Source organism: Rutidosis leptorrhynchoides, chromosome 7 (genome assembly GCF_046630445.1).
Source record: "Rutidosis leptorrhynchoides isolate AG116_Rl617_1_P2 chromosome 7, CSIRO_AGI_Rlap_v1, whole genome shotgun sequence".
In the NCBI taxonomy this organism is placed as follows: domain Eukaryota; kingdom Viridiplantae; phylum Streptophyta; class Magnoliopsida; order Asterales; family Asteraceae; genus Rutidosis; species Rutidosis leptorrhynchoides.
In genome coordinates, this window is record NC_092339.1 from 12,524,747 (window position 1) to 12,551,666 (window position 26,920).

The 26,920-nt window shown below is 35.1% G+C and overlaps 1 protein-coding gene, 1 non-coding gene and 1 pseudogene across 2 annotated transcripts; all 3 read left to right on the forward strand.

Moving 5' to 3' along the window:
- Positions 1-5,616: 5,616 nt before the first annotated feature.
- Positions 5,617-5,689, forward strand: TRNAF-GAA (transfer RNA phenylalanine (anticodon GAA)). The gene has a single exon. It is a non-coding gene; the product is annotated as a tRNA-Phe (tRNA).
- Positions 5,690-6,791: 1,102 nt separating this feature from the next.
- On the forward strand, positions 6,792-8,332 carry LOC139858947 (chlorophyll a-b binding protein 3, chloroplastic-like). The gene is made up of 3 exons (XM_071847774.1): positions 6,792-6,903; positions 6,995-7,360; positions 8,319-8,332. Exons 1-3 carry the CDS (start codon positions 6,792-6,794, stop codon positions 8,330-8,332), a joined length of 492 nt encoding a protein of 163 aa, XP_071703875.1.
- A 16,306-nt stretch (positions 8,333-24,638) lies between these two features.
- Positions 24,639-26,297, forward strand: LOC139858948 (caffeic acid 3-O-methyltransferase-like; annotated as a pseudogene).
- Positions 26,298-26,920: the final 623 nt, after the last annotated feature.

The window sequence follows — 26,920 nt, forward strand, 5'->3', positions numbered from 1 at the left end:
ACACCGTCTTTTTTTTTTTTAAATAATATCTTTCGCTATTTAAATTCCCAATTTCCGTTGACTAACGTTTATAATATTCTCGTTATTTAATTATAACATCACTCGTCTACTCGAGCGTTTTTAAAATACTCGTTTGGTTAAATCCCGCACCCGCTTCTAAACTCGAGGGACTAAAATTGACACGGGGCAAACTAGTTGACTAGGTCAACTAGTCCACCCCAATCACCACCATTCAATCCCTCCATCTCTCTCTTTCTCTCTAGCAAGAACACACACAAACCGCAACTTCATAGAATCATCATCTAAATTCGGGATTGGAAGCAAACTTCAAAACAAATTACATATTTGGAATCCTCTCTTCATCCTCTACAATTTGATACCAACTTCATCTCGTTTGGGTAACATTTCTAAAACTCTAGATTTCTCTAAATTCGTGTTTTCGACTTGAAATTGTGTTAGTTAGTGTCTATGGCTCGTGTGTAACATGAATATATGTTTTGTTTGCTCGATTTGTGGTTTGGAGTAACTAGTTTGAGTTTTTGAAATGGGTTTGCTTAATCCTTGATTTTGGATGAGTTAATGTTGTTAGATTGTTAAAGTGCATGTTTTAATTGTGTTACTAGTATCATTAGCCACATTTGGATGTGTAGGTTGATTAAGGAAACTTCAAAAACATGAATATTGATTTTTGCGGATTTTGGTTAGGGTTTGATAGACTTAAAACGAGCTTTTGATGTTTCGAATGCCATGAAATGTTATTAGTAAGTGTTTAGTTGTAATGTATGCTTCATTACCTTCAAAACGGCATATCGTATGTGTAAATTGGATTCCCGAATCATAAAATACGTTTTACGAACTTGAAACTTTGAAAATAAACCTTTCTTGACCAATTGACGAGTTTTCGGTTATTGTAAATGATGTTTTTGATTAATGATATGTGGTTAGTTGTATTCCTTGTCGAAATAGCTTTCCGATGATATAAAATACATGTTCTAATTGGTTGCGGATCATAAAATGTGATTGTTTGTGTTTTGGTTCGTGCATACTTTGAAAACTGACCAGAATTCTCTGGCCAGGTAGTGGCGCGGCGCGCCACATACCCGCGCGGCGCGCAGAATCGCCTGGCCAGATTCTGCTCACTTTGGCGCATTTCACGCGAAATGTTTGACTAGCTATCGACCTCCGATTCACATGGAACTTGTTCTAATATGCTTATATATGAATAAAAACCTCAGAAAAATAGTTCGGGACCGAACCCGAACGTGTTGACTTTTTCGTTGACTTTGACCAAGTTTGACTTTTAGTCAAACTTAACCAAACTTTTATACAATCATTCTAACATGCTTTTATACTTGTTTCTTGTATGAAACTTGACAACGTGATTCACATGCTATACTTAATCGAGTCGTAACGAGCCATAGGACTAATTGAACACATTTCACCCGACCTTGTGTCGTAACCGGTTAATTGATATAACTTACTTGTTTAGGTCAAGGCTAAGCAACTTTCATGCACACGTTTACTTGTTGAAGTACCTTTATACTCGTGCACTCGAGGTGAGATCATAGTCCCACTTTTTACTCTTTTGAACTTACTTTTGGGATGAGAAAACATAAACGATTCTTTTGAACTAAGTGAACACAAGAACGGGAAAACAAACATTCTACATACGAGTTTAGAACAAAAATCCTCAATCCGATTATCATTAGTTACATCAGATGGTGTAAGCGAGAACTTATGTTATATGGCCATATTGGGTTGACAACCCTCATCCTTGACGGTTCGCTACCGTCTACGGATGAAATATATTTTCGGGAACAGTGTTGTTCTAGCACTAATTGATGGGGTATTCAACGGACGGAACGTTAAGCTTTGATAATTGGGTGCTCGTGAATATTAACTTTTAGAATGTACTACTATTATTTCAACTTTGCAAATCTTGTGGTTCGACTTACTTTACTTTTACTCACTTACTTAAACCTATGATTTCACCAACGTTTTTGCGTTGACAGATTCTTCTATGTTTTCTCAGGTTTTCACATGGCTATTTGTTACATGCTTCCGCACTCTTTGATTACTTGATTGGAGTCTACCATGCATGCATACGCTAGGGATAGCATTTTTGGAATCAAACTTTTGTCCACTTACTTACGCTATTTATAGCAACTGTGGTTTCAAACTAATTATGTCGCAAGTTATTTCATTCATACTTTATAACTTTGTAAACTTAAACTTATTGTCGATCCGTTGTTAAACTAAACTTTGTACCTTTCAAATGAACGCGACATAATTTTGGTCAAACGAGTCTCATATAGGGACTACGACCACGCAACGGGACCTAAGTTAACGACGCCGTCAATAACGGTTTTGGTCGGGTCGCTACTAGTGGTATCAGAGCGTTGGTTGTAGGGAACTAGGATGTGCATTAGTGTGTCTAACAGAGTCGTTAGGACGCATTAGTGAGTCTAGACTACAACCGGATAGTTAGCATTTGCATTCTGATATACATTTGCTATAGATAGCACTTACTTGACTACTTGTGCATTATACTTGAACCATTCTTAGGCAAACTTTTTAATGGTACCCAACCTTCATCATACGAACTCGTATTCCGCCACTTTTTGGTAATACACGTAAATTCATGATTCATACACGTATGGATGACGACGACTTCATTAGTCACACTTGTTCGGGAACTCTGTCTCCCGGATTGTTATTTGCCACCGTTTCAACTTACTATCGGTTTCCCACTGGTGTTACTTTAAACACTTGCCAGACTTCTTTCCATTCAAAAGGACTCATTTTACGTTTTAAAATTTATTACGTAGTAATAATTAATAATTATAATTATTAATTATTAAATTTAAAATCAAATATTAAAACAATTCCTCCTTTATAGGCATCGGTTAATTAAAAGACAGATAAAAAGGATACCGAAGCCCCCCCCCCAAAACACAAAATAAAAATAAACCTTAGAAAAACCAAACGGCCATGAATATTTTCAGTTCAAATCAATCCGTTCATATTTACTAACCTAAACTCTCATCTCCACCACCATCCTCTAAACCATATCTATTCAATTACTTCTGTTTTTTGCTCTTACTCGATGTAAGTTGAGAAATACGATTACATTTCAGAGATTGACAATGTCAAAGGCTCATGGAAATTGAAAGTTAGGGTTCTTAGCATTTGGAAGACTGTGTACGAACTGCAAATGATCGTCATGGATGAAAAGGTACGGAGTATATGTTATTGTATGCTTTTTTTTATTTGTTTTCATATTTTTGTTTGTTTCACCAACAGTCTTGATGCAGTAACATGGTTAAGAAAATGATTTGTGGCAGTGGCTGCAAGATATTTAAATGTTGAGCCGAAATAAGAAGATTTTTGACTACGATTTTGAATTGATATGAACCGTGTGATGTGTTTAACAAGATCATGGATCTGTTTCTAAGTAATTGAGAGCATATTGTGTTCAAAGTAATTGAGAGCATAGCCATATCTTTGTTTGTTTTTTTTTTTTTTTGCTTTATTCTAATTAATATAAGTTACACTTAACCTTTTTTGTTGGATTTGATCTGATTTTTGGTGGCGGTTTTTAAACAGGAAACATGAACATATGAAGTGGGTCACACGCTTGAATGGAGATTTTGTTATTTGTTTAATGTATACTAATTAGATGTTCAACTATTTTAAACCCGAATTTTTCTATATTTAGAATCATGATGAAAAGTTTATGCTTTAGAGATGATGATGAAGATGATCGAAAACTTATTAATAGCCGTTAAAGTTAAAGGTAACTATCGCATATCTCTCTATGTTCTTATATTCTTACAACTTATTTGTTTTAATCTTTTTTCTTTTTCGAGTTTAGGTTTGTGATTATCTTGGGTCAACAAAGTAGAACAAAAGATATAAACTTTAAGTTGTCTTCTTAAAATAGGTCAACGTATGGGCCATTGAACATTACTTCTAACATTGCTTTTCATTTTGATCATTTGTTATGAGTCTGTATTGCATGCATATTGATTGTTTGAAGAAACGCCAAAGTAGCTGATTTTGGACTTGCTACTAGAATCTTAGAAGAGCTATGTGACTACAAGAGTGATGGTGAGATTTGGGTTAGTATGTGACTACATTCCGATGAGTTTCCTTTCCGTTGAGTAACTATTTCATTGGTATATTAGAGCAATTTGAACCTACATTTACAATTATCAAATTTGTTTGCTGTAATGATATTTATAGTTGATGTTAGAGTTTTATATTGTTGGTTTATTCAAAACTATGATTTTATTTTCCTTTATTTGGAATTCAATACTATATACATTACAATTTATAATTTCATTATTATAGAAAATTTAAAACTATAAGTCTTAAAAATAGTGATGGATGTAGTGGCGTTTTAGTCATATGAAGTTTTCAAGATGGACTAATCCTTATGAATTCTAAAAGCTCAAATGGGTAAAAATATTCTTAAATTTTATATACACTTTTTGAATTTAGTTTAGAATAGATTTAGTTTAAATATACAATTTTGACCCATAATCTGTTTTTAGAATCCAAAAACAATTTAGAAAAGCAGTTCTGATAATGACCCAAAATAAAAAATTTGTTACGGGTTGATTCATTTGATTAAAAATTTGAATTCTTAACTGCTATTCTTTCTTCAGGTATTGAACATGGCATGTGTTGTATGTATGCGTGCAGTTTATATTAAAATGATGTTGGGGTGATATGTGATTGTTATGGTATATTAAAATGATGTTGGGGTGATATGTGATTGTTATGGTAGTTTGGTCACGTTTGTGATGTGAGAATATTTTGGTTAGGACATGTTGATTTTTCAAAGTTTTGGGTGGACATGTTGTGATTTGCTTGAATTTTCAGTATTTATGCAGTTTGACCAAATTCGTGGTTTTGGTCACTTTGAAAATTATAGTTTGATCAAGAGTGATAGTTGGGGTCTGAAGATGGGAGAGATAGAAAGATCCGAAGAGAAGACGTAAAGACTTACATAGATGTTTTGTTCTATATCACATATGTGTCCCTCTTCGACGGATTTATTATTGATATAAGAAATGACATTCTATATTTGTTTCTTCTTAGATTCATGTATAATTTGTTCGAATCTCTTTACCATCTTCTAAATTCATATCATCAGGTCAATTGCTACTTACTTCGACTTGAAAGTTGCACCTGAAATTGGATTTATTACAAAAAATTACTAATATTGCAACTCGGTGACATTTTATCTTACATAAAAAAATTTTTTTATCAAACCCGTGTAATCACGGATCATTAACTAGTATATATATATATACCAATGAAATTAAAATATAAATATATTGCTAATGTTTGATATTTTATTGTTCACTAGTATATCATACTTTTATTAAGGATATATATAAAATAAATAAGATATATTTTTTAAATTAAGCCTTAGAGTTTTCATCGTATTAATTATTATATTAAATATTGAATTAGCTATTAATATAATAATATGTATGTATAGTAACGTAATAGTAATTTGTAAAATAATTCTCAAAAATATCTTAGTGACAAAAATAAGATATAATAATACCATATTATGAAATTTTGGTAACATTAAAACGTGTTGCGGGGATAGCTCAGTTGGGAGAGCGTCAGACTGAAGATCTGAAGGTCAGGTGTTCGATCTACCTTCACCGCATTTTATTGTCTTTTTAAGCTTAAAAGAGCTCCTGAGTCCTGAATTATTTACTTTTATAAAGACAAATCTTTGTTCTTTGAATAATAAAGCACAGGATAAAATATAGATAGAAAAAGAGCTGCTGAATTATTACTTTTATAAAGACAAATCTTTGATTTTTTATGATAAATACTAAAGCACAGGAATACAGGATAAAATATAGATATAGATAGAAAGAATATGAAATGGAGATATGAGAATATTTTGGAGTGAACTGATTGGTTCATCTGAAATTGCTATTTTTCACCAAACCACAATACAATATGAACCACAAATATGCATATTCAATATGCCTATACACACCGCATTTTATTGTCTTTTTAAGCTTAAAAGAGCTCCTGAGTCCTGAATTATTTACTTTTATAAAGACAAATCTTTGTTCTTTGAATAATAAAGCACAGGATAAAATATAGATAGAAAAAGAGCTGCTGAATTATTACTTTTATAAAGACAAATCTTTGATTTTTTATGATAAATACTAAAGCACAGGAATACAGGATAAAATATAGATATAGATAGAAAGAATATGAAATGGAGATATGAGAATATTTTGGAGTGAACTGATTGGTTCATCTGAAATTGCTATTTTTCACCAAACCACAATACAATATGAACCACAAATATGCATATTCAATATGCCTATACACACCGCATTTTATTGTCTTTTTAAGCTTAAAAGAGCTCCTGAGTCCTGAATTATTTACTTTTATAAAGACAAATCTTTGTTCTTTGAATAATAAAGCACAGGATAAAATATAGATAGAAAAAGAGCTGCTGAATTATTACTTTTATAAAGACAAATCTTTGATTTTTTATGATAAATACTAAAGCACAGGAATACAGGATAAAATATAGATATAGATAGAAAGAATATGAAATGGAGATATGAGAATATTTTGGAGTGAACTGATTGGTTCATCTGAAATTGCTATTTTTCACCAAACCACAATACAATATGAACCACAAATATGCATATTCAATATGCCTATACATACTGCCCATTTGCACACCTTCATTCTCAAACTCTTTGAAGAAGCTTCCATATCTATCAATAATAACATCCATGGCTGCAACTTCTGGTAGCTCCATCACTGTGGTTAAAGCCACACCATTCTTGGGTCAAACCAGAAGCTCCAATGTCAACTCACTTAGAGATTCTGTTACTATAGTCAATGGCAAGTTCACAATGGTATTAATCTATCTTTCTCTATATAAAGATACATTTATTTTGAATCAACTTGTCACACTTATTCGTTTGGTTCAAAGCCGGAGCCCAAATCTTCTCAGAAGGTGGACTAGACTACTTGGGTAACCCCAACTTAGTCCATGCCCAAAGCATATTAGCAGTGCTCGGTTTTCAAGTGATCCTAATGGGCCTCGTCGAAGGGTTCCGCATTCATGGACTTGAGGGTGTTGGAGATGGTAACAACCTTTACCCGGGAGGTCAATACTTTGACCCGTTGGGGCTTGCGGATGACCCGACAACCTTTGCAGAGTTGAAAGTGAAAGAAATCAAGAATGGAAGACTAGCAATGTTTTTAATGTTTGGATTCTTTGTGCAAGCAATTGTAACAGGGAAAGGACCATTAGAGAACCTTTTGGACCATTTGGACAACCCTGTGGCTAGGGATGGCAATGGTCACCCGATTCGGTGGATATCCATCCGATCCACCCGTTTCGTGATGGATATGGATAAACTTAAATGAATATGGATACGAATATGGATGAACCTAAATGGATACGGATATGGATGAAAATTTTCATCCATGGATATATCCATTTACACCCGAAATACATATACAAATACATATATATAGATATATGCTTACGTATTTACCATTACTAATTCATTTACCGTTATATTTACATTTTGCTTTCAATCTTATAATCAAAATAATCAAATAACTATGATGTATTATAATAAAACACGCATATATCTAACAAAATAATCATACAAATTACATATTTAATTTTTCATAATCTATTTTTAATAGTAAATTTAATAAATTGTGTTCTATCTTCGACGAAGATTACATTTTCTTTTGGATAGACTTTAATTATATCATGCTATATTTATTTCTGCTATACAACGTTTTTATTTCTATCGCATATTAGAAAATAATATAACATTATTTGAATATCCAATGGATATCCATTAACCCGCTTAATCCATTGGATATGGATATGGATGGATGACCTGAAATTAAATGGATATGGATGAATAAAAACTAAATGGATATGAATATGGATACGGCATCACCCGATCCATATCCGATCCATTGCTATCCCTACCTGTGAATAACAATGCATGGGTCTATGCTACCAAGTTTGTGCCTGGTGCTTAAGTTATGTGACCATTATTCTTGTAAATTATGAGTTGGGATGTGATATGTGTAAATTAATTATCATTGCTATATATATTAAATTGGCTGTGTACTTGTGTTGCCTAAACTCTAAGGTGTAGACTAAACTGATCATCAAGGCAAAATGACTAAAAATCACATGTACTTAAATTCTAATTTTTTTTTTTATTTACAATAATCACATTTACAATATTCATTTCAACTCTAATGTGTTTTGAAAAATTTAGTGTTAGAACTTTGACTATTTTATAATAAAAAGGACATCCTCATTTTCATTATGATTTTCTTCTGGTAAATCAAACATTGGTGAACCAAATTTATGACTTTTATAACTTCTGTTAAATATGACAAATTAATTGTTGATTTTTTTTTTTTTTTTGGAAAAATACACAAAGACATCGTTGTACGTGATGTATCAAATTGTAACTCGGACTTGATGTCCTCATATTGTAAAACTTTAATCTGATAATTACATTGGCGTGAGGATTTCGTCTAGCTTGACACTAGACTCGGAGTTGATGTATCAGATTGTAACTCGGAGTAGGTGATGTATCAAATTGTAACTCGGAGTTGATCTCCTCACATTGTAAAACTTTAATCTGATAATTACATTGGCATGAGGATTTCGTCTAGCTTGACTAGACTCCAAACTCTAATCATAATGTGTAATTTGTTTGTGAAAGGGTGTTTTTCCTGGACTTGCCCAGGGCACAAGATTACACAAGACCGGCCCTGCATACGGTAGAATGATGAACCGGCTATTAGTTTAATAAAGTGATCGGAAGTTTACGATGATAGGAGTTCCATAATTAATGGAGTAACTAACTCTTACAAAACGCCGTTAAAAATCGACTAACCTAAATGCCTTTACAAATCGCAAAAGTCACTTGTGGATTTGTGAGTAGCCTAATCTTTGGTCATGATGGAAAAAATTTAGGTCGCGATCAGAAATTTTGTGGTGGTGGCCCGATTTTTTGCTTGTGACTACGTAAGATTTTCGGCTGCCACCATAAAATTTTCGATCAAGACCAGAAATTTTTCGATCATGATTAAAAAAAATTTGATCATAAGCACTAGCCATAACGTTTACCATTGTGCCCGAAAAAAACAGTCACGTTACAGTTATCTTATTAAAATAAACATAAAAATGACTCCAAGTCACCACTTAGAGTGAGTGATGTAAAAAGCATCCTAGATTAGATTAATTCGGATTTTTATGACCTCTTATATAAATTTTTATCACTTAAAACATATTTACTGTGTCGCAAAAAGGAAAGAAAAATGAAATTAATCCCATCATTAGAGATTCCGGTAAACTGCCTTCAAAGTTTGAAGTTCAAAATTCAAACTCAAAATCAATGGCTGTTATTAAGCTGAAGAGACTAAAAAAGGTCATTCAATACCAGAAGTCCATTCTGCTCTGCCCAGCCCAGCCCAGCCCAGCCCATTCCGGCCCAGTCTATCCAGACTAGCCCATTAGTTGCATCCAGATTTGAAGTTTAAAGCTAGGGTTTCAAACCTTTTCACGCTTTCGAACCCTTTTCTCCTGTAATAATGGCGAAGAACAGGAAGAGGAGTAAGAAAACTGCTTCAACGGCTATGAACACCGATGAAACCACCGTTGTTTCACCTCAAGGTATGTACCTATTTATATCTACACATGTACATAAATACAATTTGTTTACGAGTGCGTTGTTTCTCACATGTTTACAACTAATCAGTTAATTGCTTAATTTTAATTTATGTAGTAATTAATGAATTCTCAATTGCAGTTACAGCGATGGATACTTCAGAAACTGTTGCTTCTACTCGGTCTCAAATTAGCAGGTCAGAAATTAACATTAGGTTCTCTATGAGTTTACTGATGATTTGATATAAAGTCGGAAACCATTATATATAGCCGAACAGTAATAAATGGTACTAGCATTCAACAGCATCTGCATCTACCATGGAACTTAAAATTGAAAATTTTGAAATTTGCACACAATAGCCCTGATGCTGAAAGTGTGGTTATGCCTTTCTAAGTTTTATTATCATTGATCAAATGGCACATGTTTGATAACGTCTACTTGCTTTGTCATCATGTTTGATGTTATCTGCCGAGTTCATTTGATCCTTGACAATTTATTAGTATGATATGGTTATCAAGAATCATACTTCTATCTGAATTGATCTTAATTTTAAACTTTCATATCCTGTTAAACTTCCGTCATTTTTTTTTTACTTGTCATACGTTTTTTATCATCTTTATAAAGGACTTATGTATGTAAACTTATCTCCATCTATTTGTGTGAACAGAAAGGTGAAGAAGGGAGTACAAATGAAGCGAACTAAGAATATTAGAAAGCAAAAGGCCATCGCAAAAGCTGTCTCTCAAAATGAAAAGTCTGCAACGAAGGTTGAGAAGAACGAAAGCAAGACATTGAGAACCAAGTCTGCAAAAAACCTTTATGACTGACTGGAATATTAAACTAGTTTTCCGAGCTGTAGAAGTTATTAAGTTAGTGACAGTTAGAGGGCAACATTTTTGTTTTTGTTGTGTTGAATGACTGTTTCATGTGTCTAAAATCAAACATTTTTGTTCTGTTACAAAAATTAAGCAAGTTGGAGTAATTGTTTATTAGTAGAAAATCAAAATGAAGTGTTAATCTTAAAAGAAGAGCCACCCACCGGCCTGGCAGAAAGTCAGGGATAATTAACATGAACTGTAATTACCGATGTATCGGAATCACATTTCCATATAACAATAAGCAATGGATCCTTCCCAATATTAATTCACGATTGAAAGCTAAAGTATTTAGCATTGAACATGAGTTGTTCAATAGTGGGGTCCTTAGAAAAGGAAGATAAGATGTGTAAAGAAGAAGAAGGGTTACTAAGGGTGAGTCAAATAAATGGGGGAATACTGTTGGGTTTTGTTATTGGGTTTCCAAATATGAGTAAGTATTAACAAGCCCAAGCCCAACAAAATTAGGCCCATTGCTTGGTTGACTTGGTCAAGCATAGGAGGGCATCTTAAAACATCAAGTTGCAGCTGTTTTCATTATCAAGAGTGCAAGAGAGATCAAGAAAAAGAGTCAAAACCCCAATTCCCGTCTACAGTGACAGCAGGCCAGAAAACCTTCGATCCCCGGAGATCCGACCGTTGAATCTTCACAATTTTTGGACTGTGTCTTCCTGACATCAGTGCCAACATTTTCAACCGTTGAATTCGTCTAATAAGGTCTGTAGGTCGTGTTCTTGCTGCTGGAACAGAGAGCAGATTTTTGGGTGAGATAATTCCTCTTTTGTCTTTTTAGGTTGTTCATATACTTGTTGATTGTTGTAGTTCAAGAGTATGATGATGTTGTATACCTCTATATGATCTAGAGAAGACCTATTGTATTGTTCTCTTTGTTGATGATAGTGGAACATTAAGTGGCTTACGAGTCCCGTGATTTTTACTCTCGATTTTGAGAGGTTTTCCACGTAAAAAGTCTCGTGTGTATTGTGTGTGCTCAATTATTTTGTATTTGCTGATTTGGGACAGAATTGGGGCTGATTTGTGGTGATTGTGGTATACCTTATTTGTTAGTTTTCTCACAGGTTCATATGGGTCGGGAAATGCTTGTCAAACGGATGTTTGTTTCCGTTTTGTAGATTGCCCGTTGTGATCATTTTCCCATCAAATTGGTATCTAGAGCTAGGTTATTTGATTTGACTTGTGTGAAAGATGGAAGCTAATACAAGTAAAATGATTAGTTTAAATGGTTCAAATTATCATGTTTGGAAAGGTAAAATGGAGGATCTTCTTTATGTGAAAGATTATTATTTGCCTGTTTTTACTGAGGATAAACCTGAGGAAAAATCTGATGCTCAATGGAAAATTTTGCATAGACAAGTATGTGGGTATATTCGGCAGTGGGTTGATGATAATGTTGTGAATCATATTACTGGGGAGACTGATGCTAAAGCCTTATGGAAAAAGCTTGAGCAGTTATATGAACGAAAGACTGAGAATAACAAGTTGTTCTTAATTAAGCAGATGATGGCTTTGAAGTACCATGATGGGACTCCTATTACAGATCACCTAAATGCATATCAGGGTATTATAAATCAGCTTGCAGGTATGGGTATCAAGTTTGAGGATGAGATTCAGGGTCTCTGGTTACTTGGTACATTACCGGACTCTTGGGAGACTTTTAGGACATCTTTGTCCAACTCTGCACCGAATGGTACTATCACCATGGAATTGGCTAAGGGTAGTATTTTGAATGAAGAGATGAGAAGAAAGTCACAAGGTTCCTCTTCACAGTCAGATATCTTGGTCACAGAAACGCGGGGGAGAAGTCATAGTAGAGGTCAGGGTAAAAGAGGCAATCATCGTAGCAGCTCACGCAAAGGCAAATTTGCTAACGTTGAGTGTTATAATTGTCATGAAAAGGGGCACACAAAGTGGTATTGTCCAAAGTTGAAGAATGAGAAGAAAAAGGCATATGACAAGAATAAACAAAAGAAAAGTGATGGTGGTGATGATGATAAGGTTGAAGTTAACGCTATCACAGATGAGTTCTTTGTTTGTATTGATTATGATATGATCAATCTTACTCATGATGACACGAGTTGGATTGTTGATAGTGGTGCTACATGTCATGTTGCAATTTGTAGAGATCACTTCTCATCTTACACTCCAGGTGACTATGGATTTGCTAGGATGGGTAATGCCGGGTTATCAAAGATCGTTGGTATTGGAGATGTTTGTTTGAAATTTGACACGGGAATGGAGTTAGTTTTGCATAATGTAAAACATGTTCCGGATATGAGACTTAATGTTATTTCAACAGGCATTCTTGATGATGATGGTTATTATAACGGTTTTGGTAATGGTATTTAGAAACTAACTCTTGGTTCTATGATAGTGGGAAGAGGCAAGAAAGACTCAAGATTATACATCACGCGTCCGAAGATCATCCAGAACATTGTTAACGCAGTGGACAATGTTGATTCTAATGAGTTGTGGCATAAAAGACTTGGCCACATGAGTGAAAAGGGGATGTCTATCTTGTTCAAGAAGAATGTGTTGTCGGGTGTTAGTGGTATTGATTTGAGTAAGTGTTCTCACTGTTTGGCAGGGAAACAGACCAGAGTTGCGTTTAAGAGTCATTCTCCTTTTCGAATGGAGAACATACTTGATCTAGTTCATTCGGATGTTTGTGGGCCTATGAAGACTAGGACACTTGGTGGATGTTCCTACTTTGTTACATTCATCGATGATCATTCCAGGAAGGTGTGGGTTTATACCTTAAAGTCAAAGGATCAAGTATTTGAAAAGTTTAAAGAATTTCATACACTAGTTGAAAGGCAAACGGGAAAGAAACTCAAGTGTATTCTGACTGATAATGGCGGTGAATACATTGGCAGATTTGATGCTTACTGTAAGGAGAATGGTATTCGGCATCAAAAGACTCCACCAAAGACACCTCAGTTGAATGGCTTAGCAGAGAGGATGAACAGAACTTTGGTTGAGAGAGTTAGATGTTTGCTTTCACATGCAGGGTTGTCCGATTCCTTTTGGGGTGAGGCTTTAAATACGGCAGTTCATATTATTAATCTAACCCCCTGTGTTCCTTTGCGTTTTGATGTTCCTAACAGGGTTTGGAGCGGCAAAGATGTTTCTTACCGTCATTTACGAGTTTTTGGATGTAAAGCTTTTGTTCATGTTCCCAAAGATGAGAGGTCAAAGCTTGATATGAAGACTAAGCCATGTGTATTCCTCGGCTATGGTGAAGATGATTTTGGGTACAGGTTATATGATCCAGTTCAGAAGAAACTTGTACGAAGCCGAGATGTTGTTTTTACAGAAGATCAGATGTTAAAAGATGTTGAGAAGACAGATTCAGTTCCTCAAACTAGTGCTGATCTTGTTGATTTGGATCCAGTTACTCCACAACATGTTGGAGATGATGTTCATAATGATGAACATGGTACTGATGATGATTATGCTCCGGAGCAGGTAGAGATTCCAGTACCAGATGTGCCCCCATTTGTCCCACTTAGGCAGTCTACCCGAGACCGTCATCCTTCTGTTAGATATTCTGCTGATGAGTATGTATTAGTTACTGATGGGGGAGAGCCAGAATGTTATTCAGAAGCAATGAAAGATGAGCATAAGAAAGAGTGGGGTGAAGCTATGCAAGATGAGATGAATTCCTTGCATGAGAACAATACTTATGAGCTGGTGAAGTTACCTAAAGGAAAGAGAGCTTTGAGAAACAAATGGGTATTCAAAGTGAAGACAGATGAGCTTACTGTTGGGATTTAACAAGTTTCATAATACTTAAAACCTTTTAAGAATCATTCAAAGCGGAAACATGTAAAATTACCAATTGAAACTTGTATATCTTTAACCATATAAAAGTTAAATCCCAAGAAAAAGGATCAAGTTGAGAAATAAGCTTACAAACTACAAGCAAGAATAAGATGTTATACCTATTCCAAGCTAGTTGAAAGTGATGAAGATGATGATGTTGAATGGAGCTTCAAATGGATGAAACCTCAAGAGATTATACCCCAAACTTGTAACCAACACCTTGTACTTTGGTTAGGATTTAATAACACTTGAATATGGCTTACAAAAATCAAATTATGAAGCCTCTAAACCCCTTAATACCCCACGGCCTGCAGCTGTATTTTGTGAGAGTTTATGCAGTTTTTTTTGAAGTGTTTTGATGTGTATTCAAAGTGTGTTGAGTCTCCAAGAAGTCCTAGATACTTATGCTTCTTGAAAATGCAAGTATCCATTCAAATGGCTAGTCAAAGTGGATGTATTTTAGACTCCAATGCCACTTACTCAACACATATTATAGAATATGTTTTATAAAAGAATTAGTTTATTTTATAACATTCTTTTATAAACTTCCATTTTATTTATGTACATCTTAATATATATAATCCATTTATATAAAATGTAACATAAACTTATTAATTATTTACCTATAAATAATTAAATCCATATTATATAAATTATTCCATAATTTATATAAATACACATCAAGTAATATTTAAGAAAACCATTTTTCTTAAAGTTCAAGTGTCGCGTATTTGATTAATGAACCAATCGTTAAAATCAAATACAAATAAGGTGTCGGTAAGCTTGTTATTGGGTATGACCCGACTTGGATCAAAACATATTAGCCACGTTAATTTAATATGTCTCTCGGGCATACGAAAAACCTTCAATCTCCCACTTGCACGAGAAACATAAGAAATTAATGCAAGTGATGGATACAGCCTAACACACCGTCCATCACCCCTAATATGTTATGACTTTGTGCCATTCAATAACATCATCCCTTTCGAGCTCCCTACTCGAACTGATATATGTAGGTGAATCTTTCATTATATCCTTTCATCCTAGATGTCATGTTAAATCCAAGAGATACAGAGTGATCACTCTCTTATAGATTTAACTTTTCAGGCCTTAGACATCTGACTCTCAACGAATAAGAGGGACAAATTCCATCTTGACTACATACGTCCTAGATATACACTTTGTAATATACCTGAGTTCTTCCTTATGTACTACCATATTTCAGAATAGCGAAGGAAAGAATCAAGGCATAATACTTGGTGAATATTAGAACCCAATATGTATCTCAGGTCAGAGGATACAATACATTCGCCTTTACTCAAGATTACATGTGATCAACCACAAAGGCTCTATACAGTAATTCTTGAGAGCGGGTCTTCCAATATTTGTTTCCCACAAATATATATGAACTTTGGTTGCAACCTTGCCCCACATTCAACCTATGAATGTATACCAATCCGAGTTCATAATAGTCTAAACCTCACACTTGTTCCCACAAATGTGATCGACTACGGAATTTTAGAATAATTGCTTATTCATGGATGAAATATGCAAAATAGGAACATAACTCAAATAAATTAACACCATAGTTATATTAATGAGTTTGAATAATTTCGTTCCGGTACAATACATAAAATAGATCATATCCAATCACTAGAATATCGAAGCCCTAATGCACAAACATGTCCCTCATGTTTTGGCCCATGTAAAAGCTTCGTGAGTGGATCCGCAACATTATGATCTGTATGAACTTTGCGAATACATATCTTTCCTTTTTCAACTTCATCCCTTATGTAGTTGAATCTCCGCTCAATGTGACGAGTCTTTTGATGGGCACGAGGTTCCTTGATTTGAGCAATCGCACCCTCGTTGTCACAAAAGATCTCAAGAGGATCCTGAATGGAAGGGACCACTCCTAAGTCGTCGATGAATTTCTTCATCCATGCAGCTTCCTGAGCTGCCAGTGAGGCGGCAATGTACTCCGACTCTGTAGTGGATAACGCAACAACCTCCTGTTTCGAACTCTTCCAAGAGACCGCACCTCCATTTAACGTGAAGACATAACCGGATTGTGATCGAGAATCATCTCGATCAGTTTGGAAACTCGCATCCACGTAACCTTTTACAGCGAGTTCCTCCTCACCAGACCCATATATTAGAAACATATCCTTAGTTCTCCTAAGGTATTTCAATATACTTTTAACAGCAATCCAATGACTGTTTCCTGGGTTGTTCTGGTATCTACTTGTCAAGCTTAGAGCACATGACACATCCGGTCTAGTACATATCATTGCATACATGATAGACCCAATAGCAGATGCGTATGGGACTTTCTTCATTCTTTCTTGTTCATCTTTTGTGGTAGGACACTGAGATGAACTGAGAACGGTTCCCTTTTGAATAGGTACCAAACCTCTCTTGGAGTTTTCCATCTTGAACCTTTTCAAGATTTTATCAATGTATGTACTTTGACTTAAACCTATCAATCTCTTGGATCTATTCCTATAGATCCCTATCCCCAAAATGTATTGTGCTTCTCCAAGATCCTTAATGGCGAAGCAACTCTTTAGCCAAGTTTTGACATCTTGCATTGTGGTTATATCATTCCCAAATAATAATATATCATCCACATATAGCACAAGGAACATTCTAGAGCTCCCACTAGCCTTCTTGTATACACAAGCTTCATCACCATTTTTAATGAAGCCAAATTTCTTTGCCTCTTCATTAAAACGATGATTCCACATTCTAGATGCTTGTTTCAATCCGTAGATTGATTTCTTTAACTTGCATACCTTTTTAGGATTTTTCGGATCAACAAAACCTTCGGGCTGTACCATATAAACATCTTCCTCAAGATATCCATTTAGGAAAGCGGTTTTGACATCCATTTGCCATATTTCATAGTCATAGTGAGCAGCAATGGCAAATAATATCCTAATAGACTTTAGCATTGCCACTGGCGAGAAAGTTTCATCATAATCAACCCCTTGAGTTTGAGTGAAACCTTTTGCTACAAGTCTAGCTTTATATGTATCCAAGTTTCCATGTATGTCGGTTTTCATTTTGAAAAGCCATTTGCAATCAACTAGCTTAGAGCTAGGAGGTTGCTCAACAAGTTCCCACACTTGGTTTTCATACATGGATTGCATCTCGGCGTTCATGGCTTCCTGCCATTTATCTTTATCAATCCTTGATAAAGCATCTTGGTAGTTTGTTGGTTCATCCAAATCAACCGTATAGCAACCATCTATGAGAAACCCATATCTCTCAGGAGGATTGCTAATCCTACCAGATCTACGAATGTCTTGTGTATTTTGATCATCTATTTGATCACTATCAACATTTTCATGTTGAGTGCTAGTGTCAACCAATTGTGTATCATCTACTTGATCTTGAACCTCTTCAAGATCTATCTTCCTTTCACTATTTCCTTCCATTAGGAACTTAGTTTCAAGGAATTCCGCCTTCCGAGCAACAAATACATTCTGCTCGGATGGATCATAGAAATAGTATCCCATATCATCCTTGGGATATCCTATGAAGATACACTTCGTGGATCGAGCATTCAACTTATTAGGGACGTAACGCTTAGGATAAGCTTCACATCCCCATACCTTTAAGTATGATAGAGATGGAGGTTTACCAAACCACATCTCGTGAGGAGTTCGTTCCACTTTCTTGGTTGGGGCCATATTTAAAATACGAGCCGCGGAGCTTAGACAATAACCCCAAAATGATAGAGACAACGAGCTTCTTGCCATCATAGATCGAACCATATCCATTAGGGTTCGGTTCCTCCTTTCGGAAACTCCATTAAGTTGGGGTGTTCCGGGTGGAGTAAGTTGTGAGATAATCCCACAACTCCTAAGATGATCTTGGAAGGCATCGCTTAGGTATTCACCTCCTCTATCGGTACGAAGTACCTTAATTGTCCTATTGAGTTGATTTTGTACTTCGTTTTGATATTCTTTGAATGCTTCAAACGTTTCGTCCTTGTGTCTTAATAAGTAGACATATCCGAAACGACTAAAGTCATCAATGAAAGTAACAAAGTATCTTTCACCATTCCTAGTCATGGGTTTAAAGGGTCCACATACATCCGAATGTATTAATCCCAATAAATCTTTAGCCCTTTCATAGGTCCCTTTGAAAGGTGCTTTAGTCATCTTGCCTTGTAAACAAGATTCACATACTTCAAACGAATCCATTTCATTTGATTTCAAAAGTCCATTCTTTTGAAGTGTATGTATTCGGTTCTTGTTTATGTGACCAAGGCGACAATGCCATAAGTAGGAATCACTCAAATCCCTTTTGAGTTTCTTGGTGCTTGTATGGTACATTGAGCTACTAGATGATGTGTCATCATGAACCAATTCATAAATTCCATTTGAAGGTGAAGCCTTGAAATAGAATACATTATCTAAATAAATATGGATATCATCATTAACAAAATTAAGATTAAAACCACATTGTTTCAAACGAGAAATGGAAATAATGTTTCGACATAAATCGGGTGCATACAAAACATCTTTCAAAATAAGTTCCAAACCACTTGGAAGCTTTAACATAAAGTCTCCTTGAGCCTTCACTGGCACTTTGGCTCCATTACCCATGTAGAGACTTGATGTTCCCGTTTGCTTGCTACTTCTTTTGAACCCCTGCAATGAATTGCAAATATGAGTTCCACATCCAGTGTCTAATACCCATGTATTAGAAGAAGTAATACTAAGCTCTATATATACCATATATATATTACCTGAGGTTTGCCCTGCATCCCTCTTGTCCTTCAACTCCTTAAGATAAACCGGACAGTTTTGTTTCCAATGACCCATCTCACCGCAACCGAAACATGGGTCTTCCTTGGGGTTTGCCTTCTCGGCTACCTTTTGCTTCTTAGCCTTGTTGATGGTTGGGGTAACCATCTTCCCTTTCCCTTTGCCCTGATAGGCGGGTCCTTTTCTCTTAGCCACCTTTGGCTTAGAGGTCTTACTTTTGGACCCACCTTGATCGATTGCTAACACGGGTAAAGCCCTTTTACCCATGCTAGTTTCCGCCGTTCTAAGCATACCGTGAAGCTCACCTATGCTCTTATCCATCCCATTCATATTGTAATTAATTACAAATTGATCAAACCTTTTTGATAGGGAGTTAAGGATAAGATCGGTGGCTAACTCATTGGATATGTTTAGGTTAAGTCGGTTAGCACGATCGATAAGGCTTTTCATCTTGAGTACATAAGATGAAACCGATTGGGTATCGTCCATACGACAAGCATGTAGCGCCCGAACTGTTTCGAAGCGCTCGACACGCGCTTGTTGGAGGAACATCTCCTTCAATTGCGTTATCATGTCGTATGCACTATGGTGCTCGAAATCCTTTTGGAGTTCGGGTATCATAGTCCCAAGCATTAAGCATGAGACTTGAAGGGAGTCGTGGCAATACTTATCGTAAGAGGCCATTGCCTCCACATCATTCTCATCCGGTTGATCGGGAATGGGATCCTCAAGCACATACATTTTATCCTCTTGTTTGAGGACAATCCGAAGATTGCGGAACCAATCCATAAAGTTTGTATGGTTGAGTTTGTCTTTCTCTAAGAGAGACCTTAATGATAGGTGGTTCAGGTTAAGTGGTGCGTTTGGAATGTTGTTGTTGTTATTGGCGGCCATCTACAAAATTAACAAAGTTCGTTTAAGTATCGATTTTAATTTAACATTCAATACCCTTTTAAATTTTATTTGACTTATTAAATATTAGAATCCAACGGTAAATCAAATTTCGGTTAGGTGACCTTTATCCCGTTATTTGATTTAGCTAGGTAGTCATTATATGACAATTGCAATCCTTTTGCAACTTCTAAGTTATGGGATCATGCAATCCTTTTGCATGGCATATTTATCCCATCAACGCCTATTTGTTCATCATGCTTCGGTGACCCTAAGTTCATGATTCCCAAATCAAGTCGTCCTACTTGTGTAAACATGTAGACTTAACATACAAGTGGTTAGGTGACCTTTATCCCACATGTATGCGAAGTGTACCTTATTCATATTAGTTCGCTCATGACGGTTAGGTGACCTTTATCCCATCAAGAGTTTCCTAATACGTCTAAGTGTTTCCACAAAAGGATGGCGTTTAACTTGTTTGCCTTGTTAATAAGGGATTTTAAGTTTTCATTAATTCTAGTTTGAGAAAACTTTTGCACCATACACCAACATGCATTTAGTGTATGGTTTATTTGAAAATCCATTTTCATGTTATGTAATAAAGCCAATTTTATTACTTTGATATAAACCATTTTATATGTATGATCCTTATCATGTTCTTAATAACCGATTATTAGTGTCCTTTTAGCCGTTTTTAATTTAACCATTTAAATTGACGTTTTGCATGTCATTAATAATGTCAATTTTAACCAATTTAAATTGCCATTTTAGTTTGTTGTTAACTTGTGTGATTAACTTGTAGCATACAAACATACAATCCACATAATCATACAAAACAACCACGCATGCAAAATCATATGTTCACAATCAAGCCATTTTTGGTAGACATTTGTTTAGCCGAAAACAAATGCCACCGGTTAAGGGTAATAACACAAAGTAGGAGATTTTAAAATCTCCCACTTAATCTTGCATCCAAATGCTTCTTCATGTGTTCTTCAAGTCTTCATCATCTTCATCATTTTACAAAATATATCCTAATACATTTTGTCTAGAAAATGAAAATACAACCTAATCTATTTTACATACCAAATATAAAATAAATTACATAACCAAATGAATATTATTACAAACCAAATTGCATGAATAATCACAACCATATTGAAATTTAATAAATCAACCAAACAAACATTCATACAACCACAAGGTCTTGGCTATGATTGTGAACAACAACTTATGAACAAAATATAGACCAAATAAAAGAGCCCAAAACCCATTTTTGGGACTCAATAATTCGGCCATAATATGAACCCCACCCAAACCCGAAAATTTTTGCATTCTACTATCATGCATGTTCATAAAATGCAAAAATATAGTGGGTTTAATAGATCATCTCGAAGCATATTTCAACAACTTCGGCTCTAGATACCATTGTTGGGATTTAACAAGTTTCATAATACTTAAAACCTTTTAAGAATCATTCAAAGCGGAAGCATGTAAAATTACCAATTGAAACTTGTATATCTTTAACCATATAAAAGTTAAATCCCAAGAAAAAGGATCAAGTTGAGAAATAAGCTTACAAACTACAAGCAAGAATAAGATGTTATACCTATTCCAAGCTAGTTGAAAGTGATGAAGATGATGATGTTGAATGGAGCTTCAAATGGATGAAACCTCAAGAGATTATACCCCAAACTTGTAACCAACACCTTGTACTTTGGTTAGGATTTAATAACACTTGAATATGGCTTACAAAAATCAAATTATGAAGCCTCTAAACCCCTTAATACCCCACGGCCTGCAGCTGTATTTTGTGAGAGTTTATGCAGTTTTTTTTGAAGTGTTTTGATGTGTATTCAAAGTGTGTTGAGTCTCCAAGAAGTCCTAGATACTTATGCTTCTTGAAAATGCAAGTATCCATTCAAATGGCTAGTCAAAGTGGATGTATTTTAGACTCCAATGCCACTTACTCAACACATATTATAGAATATGTTTTATAAAAGAATTAGTTTATTTTATAACATTCTTTTATAAACTTCCATTTTATTTATGTACATCTTAATATATATAATCCATTTATATAAAATGTAACATAAACTTATTAATTATTTACCTATAAATAATTAAATCCATATTATATAAATTATTCCATAATTTATATAAATACACATCAAGTAATATTTAAGAAAACCATTTTTCTTAAAGTTCAAGTGTCGCGTATTTGATTAATGAACCAATCGTTAAAATCAAATACAAATAAGGTGTCGGTAAGCTTGTTATTGGGTATGACCCGACTTGGATCAAAACATATTAGCCACGTTAATTTAATATGTCTCTCGGGCATGCGAAAAACCTTCACTTACTTCACAACCAAGGTACAAAGCTAGGTTAGTCGTTAAAGGATTCAGCCAGAAAAAGGGTATTGATTTTGATGAGATTTTCTCACCGGTTGTGAAGATGGGATCTATTCGAGTGGTTCTTGGATTAGCTGCTAGTCTTGATCTTGAGGTTGAACAGATGGATGTCAAGACTGCTTTTCTTCATGGTGATTTGGATAAGGAAATCTACATGATGCAACCTGAAGGTTTTCGGGTTAAGGGTAAAGAAAATTATGTTTGTAGACTTCAGAAAAGTTTATATGGGTTGAAGCAAGCACCGAGACAGTGGTATAAGAAGTTTGAGTCGGTTATAGGAAAGCAAGGCTACCGAAAGACAACTTCAGATCATTGTGTTTTCTTTCAGAGGTTTGGTGATGATGATTTCATCATATTGTTGTTATACGTTGATGATATGTTAATTGTTGGTAAAAATATTAAAAGAATTGCGCAGTTGAAGCGAGAATTGAGCAAGTCTTTTGCTATGAAAGACTTGGGGCCAGCAAAACAGATTCTTGGCATTCGGATTTCTAGAGATAGAGGTGCTAAGACGTTACATATATCACAAGAGCAATACATTGAAAAGGTGCTAAGTAGATTCAACATGAAGAATGCTAAAGTGGTTAGTTCCCCTCTTACAAACAACTTTAAGCTAACAGAAAGAGATTGTCCTACTTCAAAGGAGGATGTTGAGGAGATGGATATAGTTCCATATGCGTCAGCAGTTGGTAGCTTGATGTATGCTATGGTGTGTACTAGGCCAGATATAGCTCATGCGGTAAGTGTTGTTAGTCGGTTTATGTCAAATCCGGGTAAGAAGCATTGGGAAGCGGTTAAATGGATTATGAGATACTTACGAGGTACTTCAAAGTTAGGTATCACATTCGGAAATGGAGAGCCGGTGCTTGTTGGTTATACAGACTCAGATATGGCAGGAAACAAAGATAACATGAAATCCACTTCTGGATATTTGATGACTTTCGCAGGGGGAGCAGTTTCATGGCAATCAAGGTTACAAAAGTGTGTTGCATTGTCTACAACCGAGGCTGAGTATATGGCAGCAACAGAAGCGTGCAAAGAACTATTGTGGATGAAAAGGTTTCTACAAGACCTTGGGTTTAAGCAATCACGATATGTGGTTCTTTGTGATAATGAGAGTGCGATTCATTTGGCTAGAAATTCTATGTATCATAAGCGGACAAAACATATAGATGTGCGGTATCATTGGATTAGAGAACGTCTTGAAGATGGTTCGTTTAAACTTGATAAAGTTCACACCGATGATAATGGTTCCGACATGTTCACAAAGGCTTTAGCAAGTGAGAAGCTCAAGGTATGTTGCTCGATCGCCGGGATGGCGATTCCTTCCTCATAATTGGAAAGGGGGAGATTTGTTGGGTTTTGTTATTGGGTTTCCAAATATGAGTAAGTATTAACAAGCCCAAGCCCAACAAAATTAGGCCCATTGCTTGGTTGACTTGGTCAAGCATAGGAGGGCATCTTAAAACATCAAGTTGCAGCTGTTTTCATTATCAAGAGTGCAAGAGAGATCAAGAAAAAGAGTCAAAACCCCAATTCCCGTCTACAGTGACAGCAGGCCAGAAAACCTTCGATCCCCGGAGATCCGACCGTTGAATCTTCACACTGTTTGGACTGTGTCTTCCTGACATCAGTGCCAACATTTTCAACTGTTGAATTTGTCTAATAAGGTCTGTAGGTCGTGTTCTTGCTGCTGGAACAGAGAGCAGATTTTTGGGTGAGATAATTCCTCTTTTGTCTTTTTAGGTTGTTTATATACTTGTTGATTGTTGTAGTTCAAGAGTATGATGATGTTGTATACCTCTATATGATCTAGAGAAGACCTATTGTATTGTTCTCTTTGTTGATGATAGTGAAACATTAAGTGGCTTACGAGTCCCGTGGTTTTTACTCTCGATTTTGAGAGGTTTTCCACGTAAAAAGTCTCGTGTGTATTGTGTGTGCTCAATTATTTTGTATTTGCTGATTTGGGACAGAATTGGGGCTGATTTGTGGTGATTGTGGTATACCTTATTTGTTAGTTTTCTCACAGGTTCATATGGGTCGGGAAATGCTTGTCAAACGGATGTTTGTTTCCGTTTTGTAGATTGCCCGTTGTGATCATTTTTCCATCAAATACTTGTTACGATGGTGATAAAAACCACGGTTGAACTTGATCTGTTTGAGATAATGGCAAAGAAACCAGGTGGTCAATTCTCTTGTTATGATCTTGCTTCTAGTCTCTCTAAACAATCCCCTGAAACCCCTGTTTTAATTGAACGTATTCTCCGTTTTCTTGCTAGTCAATCGATTCTTACATCGAATGTTGTAACCGATGAAGATGGAAAATGTATCAAGTTATATGGCATGAATGAGGTTTCCAATTACTTTGTCCAAAATGAAGATGTGACATCTTTGGCTTCATCACTTATTGTTTGCTACGATATAGTAGTTGTCGATTGTTGGTGAGTACTTGACGTTATCCATCCATCTTCTATATATCTTGCTATTTGCATTACCACCATTTTACTTATGATTATTTATTCAATTTAGGGTCGTCTCAACAATTTACAAGGCACTGTGCGAAAATAATAATTCGCCTTTATACACGAAAAATTTCGTTAATACATATAAAAAGATAATACTAAAATTTACCACTATGAAAAAAGTTCTCAACACAGCCGTATCAAAGTGTTTTATTCCAAGAAGCTTCTAGTTTTTATTGAGTTTATTTGACAATTTTAATTTAATTTACTTAACTACTTTGCGAAAAATATATATGTATTCAAAGTTTCGGGCTCTGCTAAACATTTATGCCATGGGCGGTTGACCATATTGGCCATACCCGAAGACGCCTATGATTTAATTATATTTATATATATTATATATAGGTATCATATGAAAGATGCAATAGTTGAGGGTGGGATCCCATTTGAAAGGGCCCATGGGATGAGTCTATTTGAATACTGTGCAAAAGACAAGAGTTTTGGTGAGAAATTCAACACGAGCATGTATAACCATACGATGATAGTGATGAAGATCATTCATGACAAGTACAGAGGATTTGAAGGAGCAAAACAGTTAGTTGATGTAGGTGGTGATTAGGAGCAAACCTTCAGCTTATTGTTTCCAAGTATCCTAACATTAAGGGAAATAGGGAATCAATTTTGACCTACCCCACGTCATCAAAGATGCACCTCCATTTCCAGGTATTCAATTCAACTAATTCGCGCAGACTTTTTTTTTTTATAAAAATATTGGTCTATATGTACGTTATTTTCTATAGGTGTGAAGCTGGAGGTGATATGTTTAAGAGTGTTCCGGAAGGTGATGTTATTTTCATGAAGGTTAGTACATTATAAGGTTAATTAGCATCTTATAATATACGAGTAGTAAATTATACTCGGTAACGATATAGTTTACTCTATAATATAATATAATATACGATGAATTTTGTTTTTATTAGTGGATACTTCACGATTGGAATGACATCTATTGCATCAAGCTTCTAAAGAACTGTTGGACAGCGCTACAAGACGGTGGGAAGGTGGTAGTGGTGGAAGCAATATTGCGTGACCATGAAAATGATTATAGCGGTAGTATTGATGATCAAGTTTATAAGAATACTATCGCCCTTGATATGTTTACGATGATGGTTACTCCTGGTGGTATAGAGGCATAGAGCGATCTCTAAATGAATACAACACTTTGGCCAAACAAGCAGAGTTCACTTCCATGGAAATCATTTGCACGATTTCAAATTTTTGTATCATGGAATTTTACAAGAATGCTTAATTGACTTGATGGAATTTGAATTTCAAAGGGACCTCATTTGAGTTTCGTTTTCATGTTTAATAAGAGTGAAAATCAGTTCTTGAAAATAAGTTCCATATACCAACTTAGTGTAAAATTGTTTTATGCATTGATTTAATTATTAATGAGAGTATCTTATTAGATAAGTTTCATTTTTATTAGTGTTAAATGACAATAATTACAACAATGATTTAAAAAAGGATTTTGCTAACGTATGTCACGGGGTATACGTTAAGGTGCATTTAATGCACTCGAAATTTCCTTAATTATTAGAATTTGTATTTAAAACTTATTAATTTAATTTAATAATTACCATTTATATACGTTTATTAATTAAAAATCATGATAATTAAAGAAATTTCAAGTAATGCACCTTAACGTATGACCCGTGGTGGGGATACGTTACCCTTTCCAAAATTGGAAATAAATTACAAAGAAATCCAAATGACAAACCACTTGCTTCGGTATAAAAAATGACCGTTAAAATTACAAAAGAATTTTAACGCCAACAAAAAAGCTTCATTTTCATCAATAATTTCCGCGACTCAATTTTGCTCCCTCGAGTCGATTCTAGGCGGTAATAAATTACATTTTCTCAAAAGTTT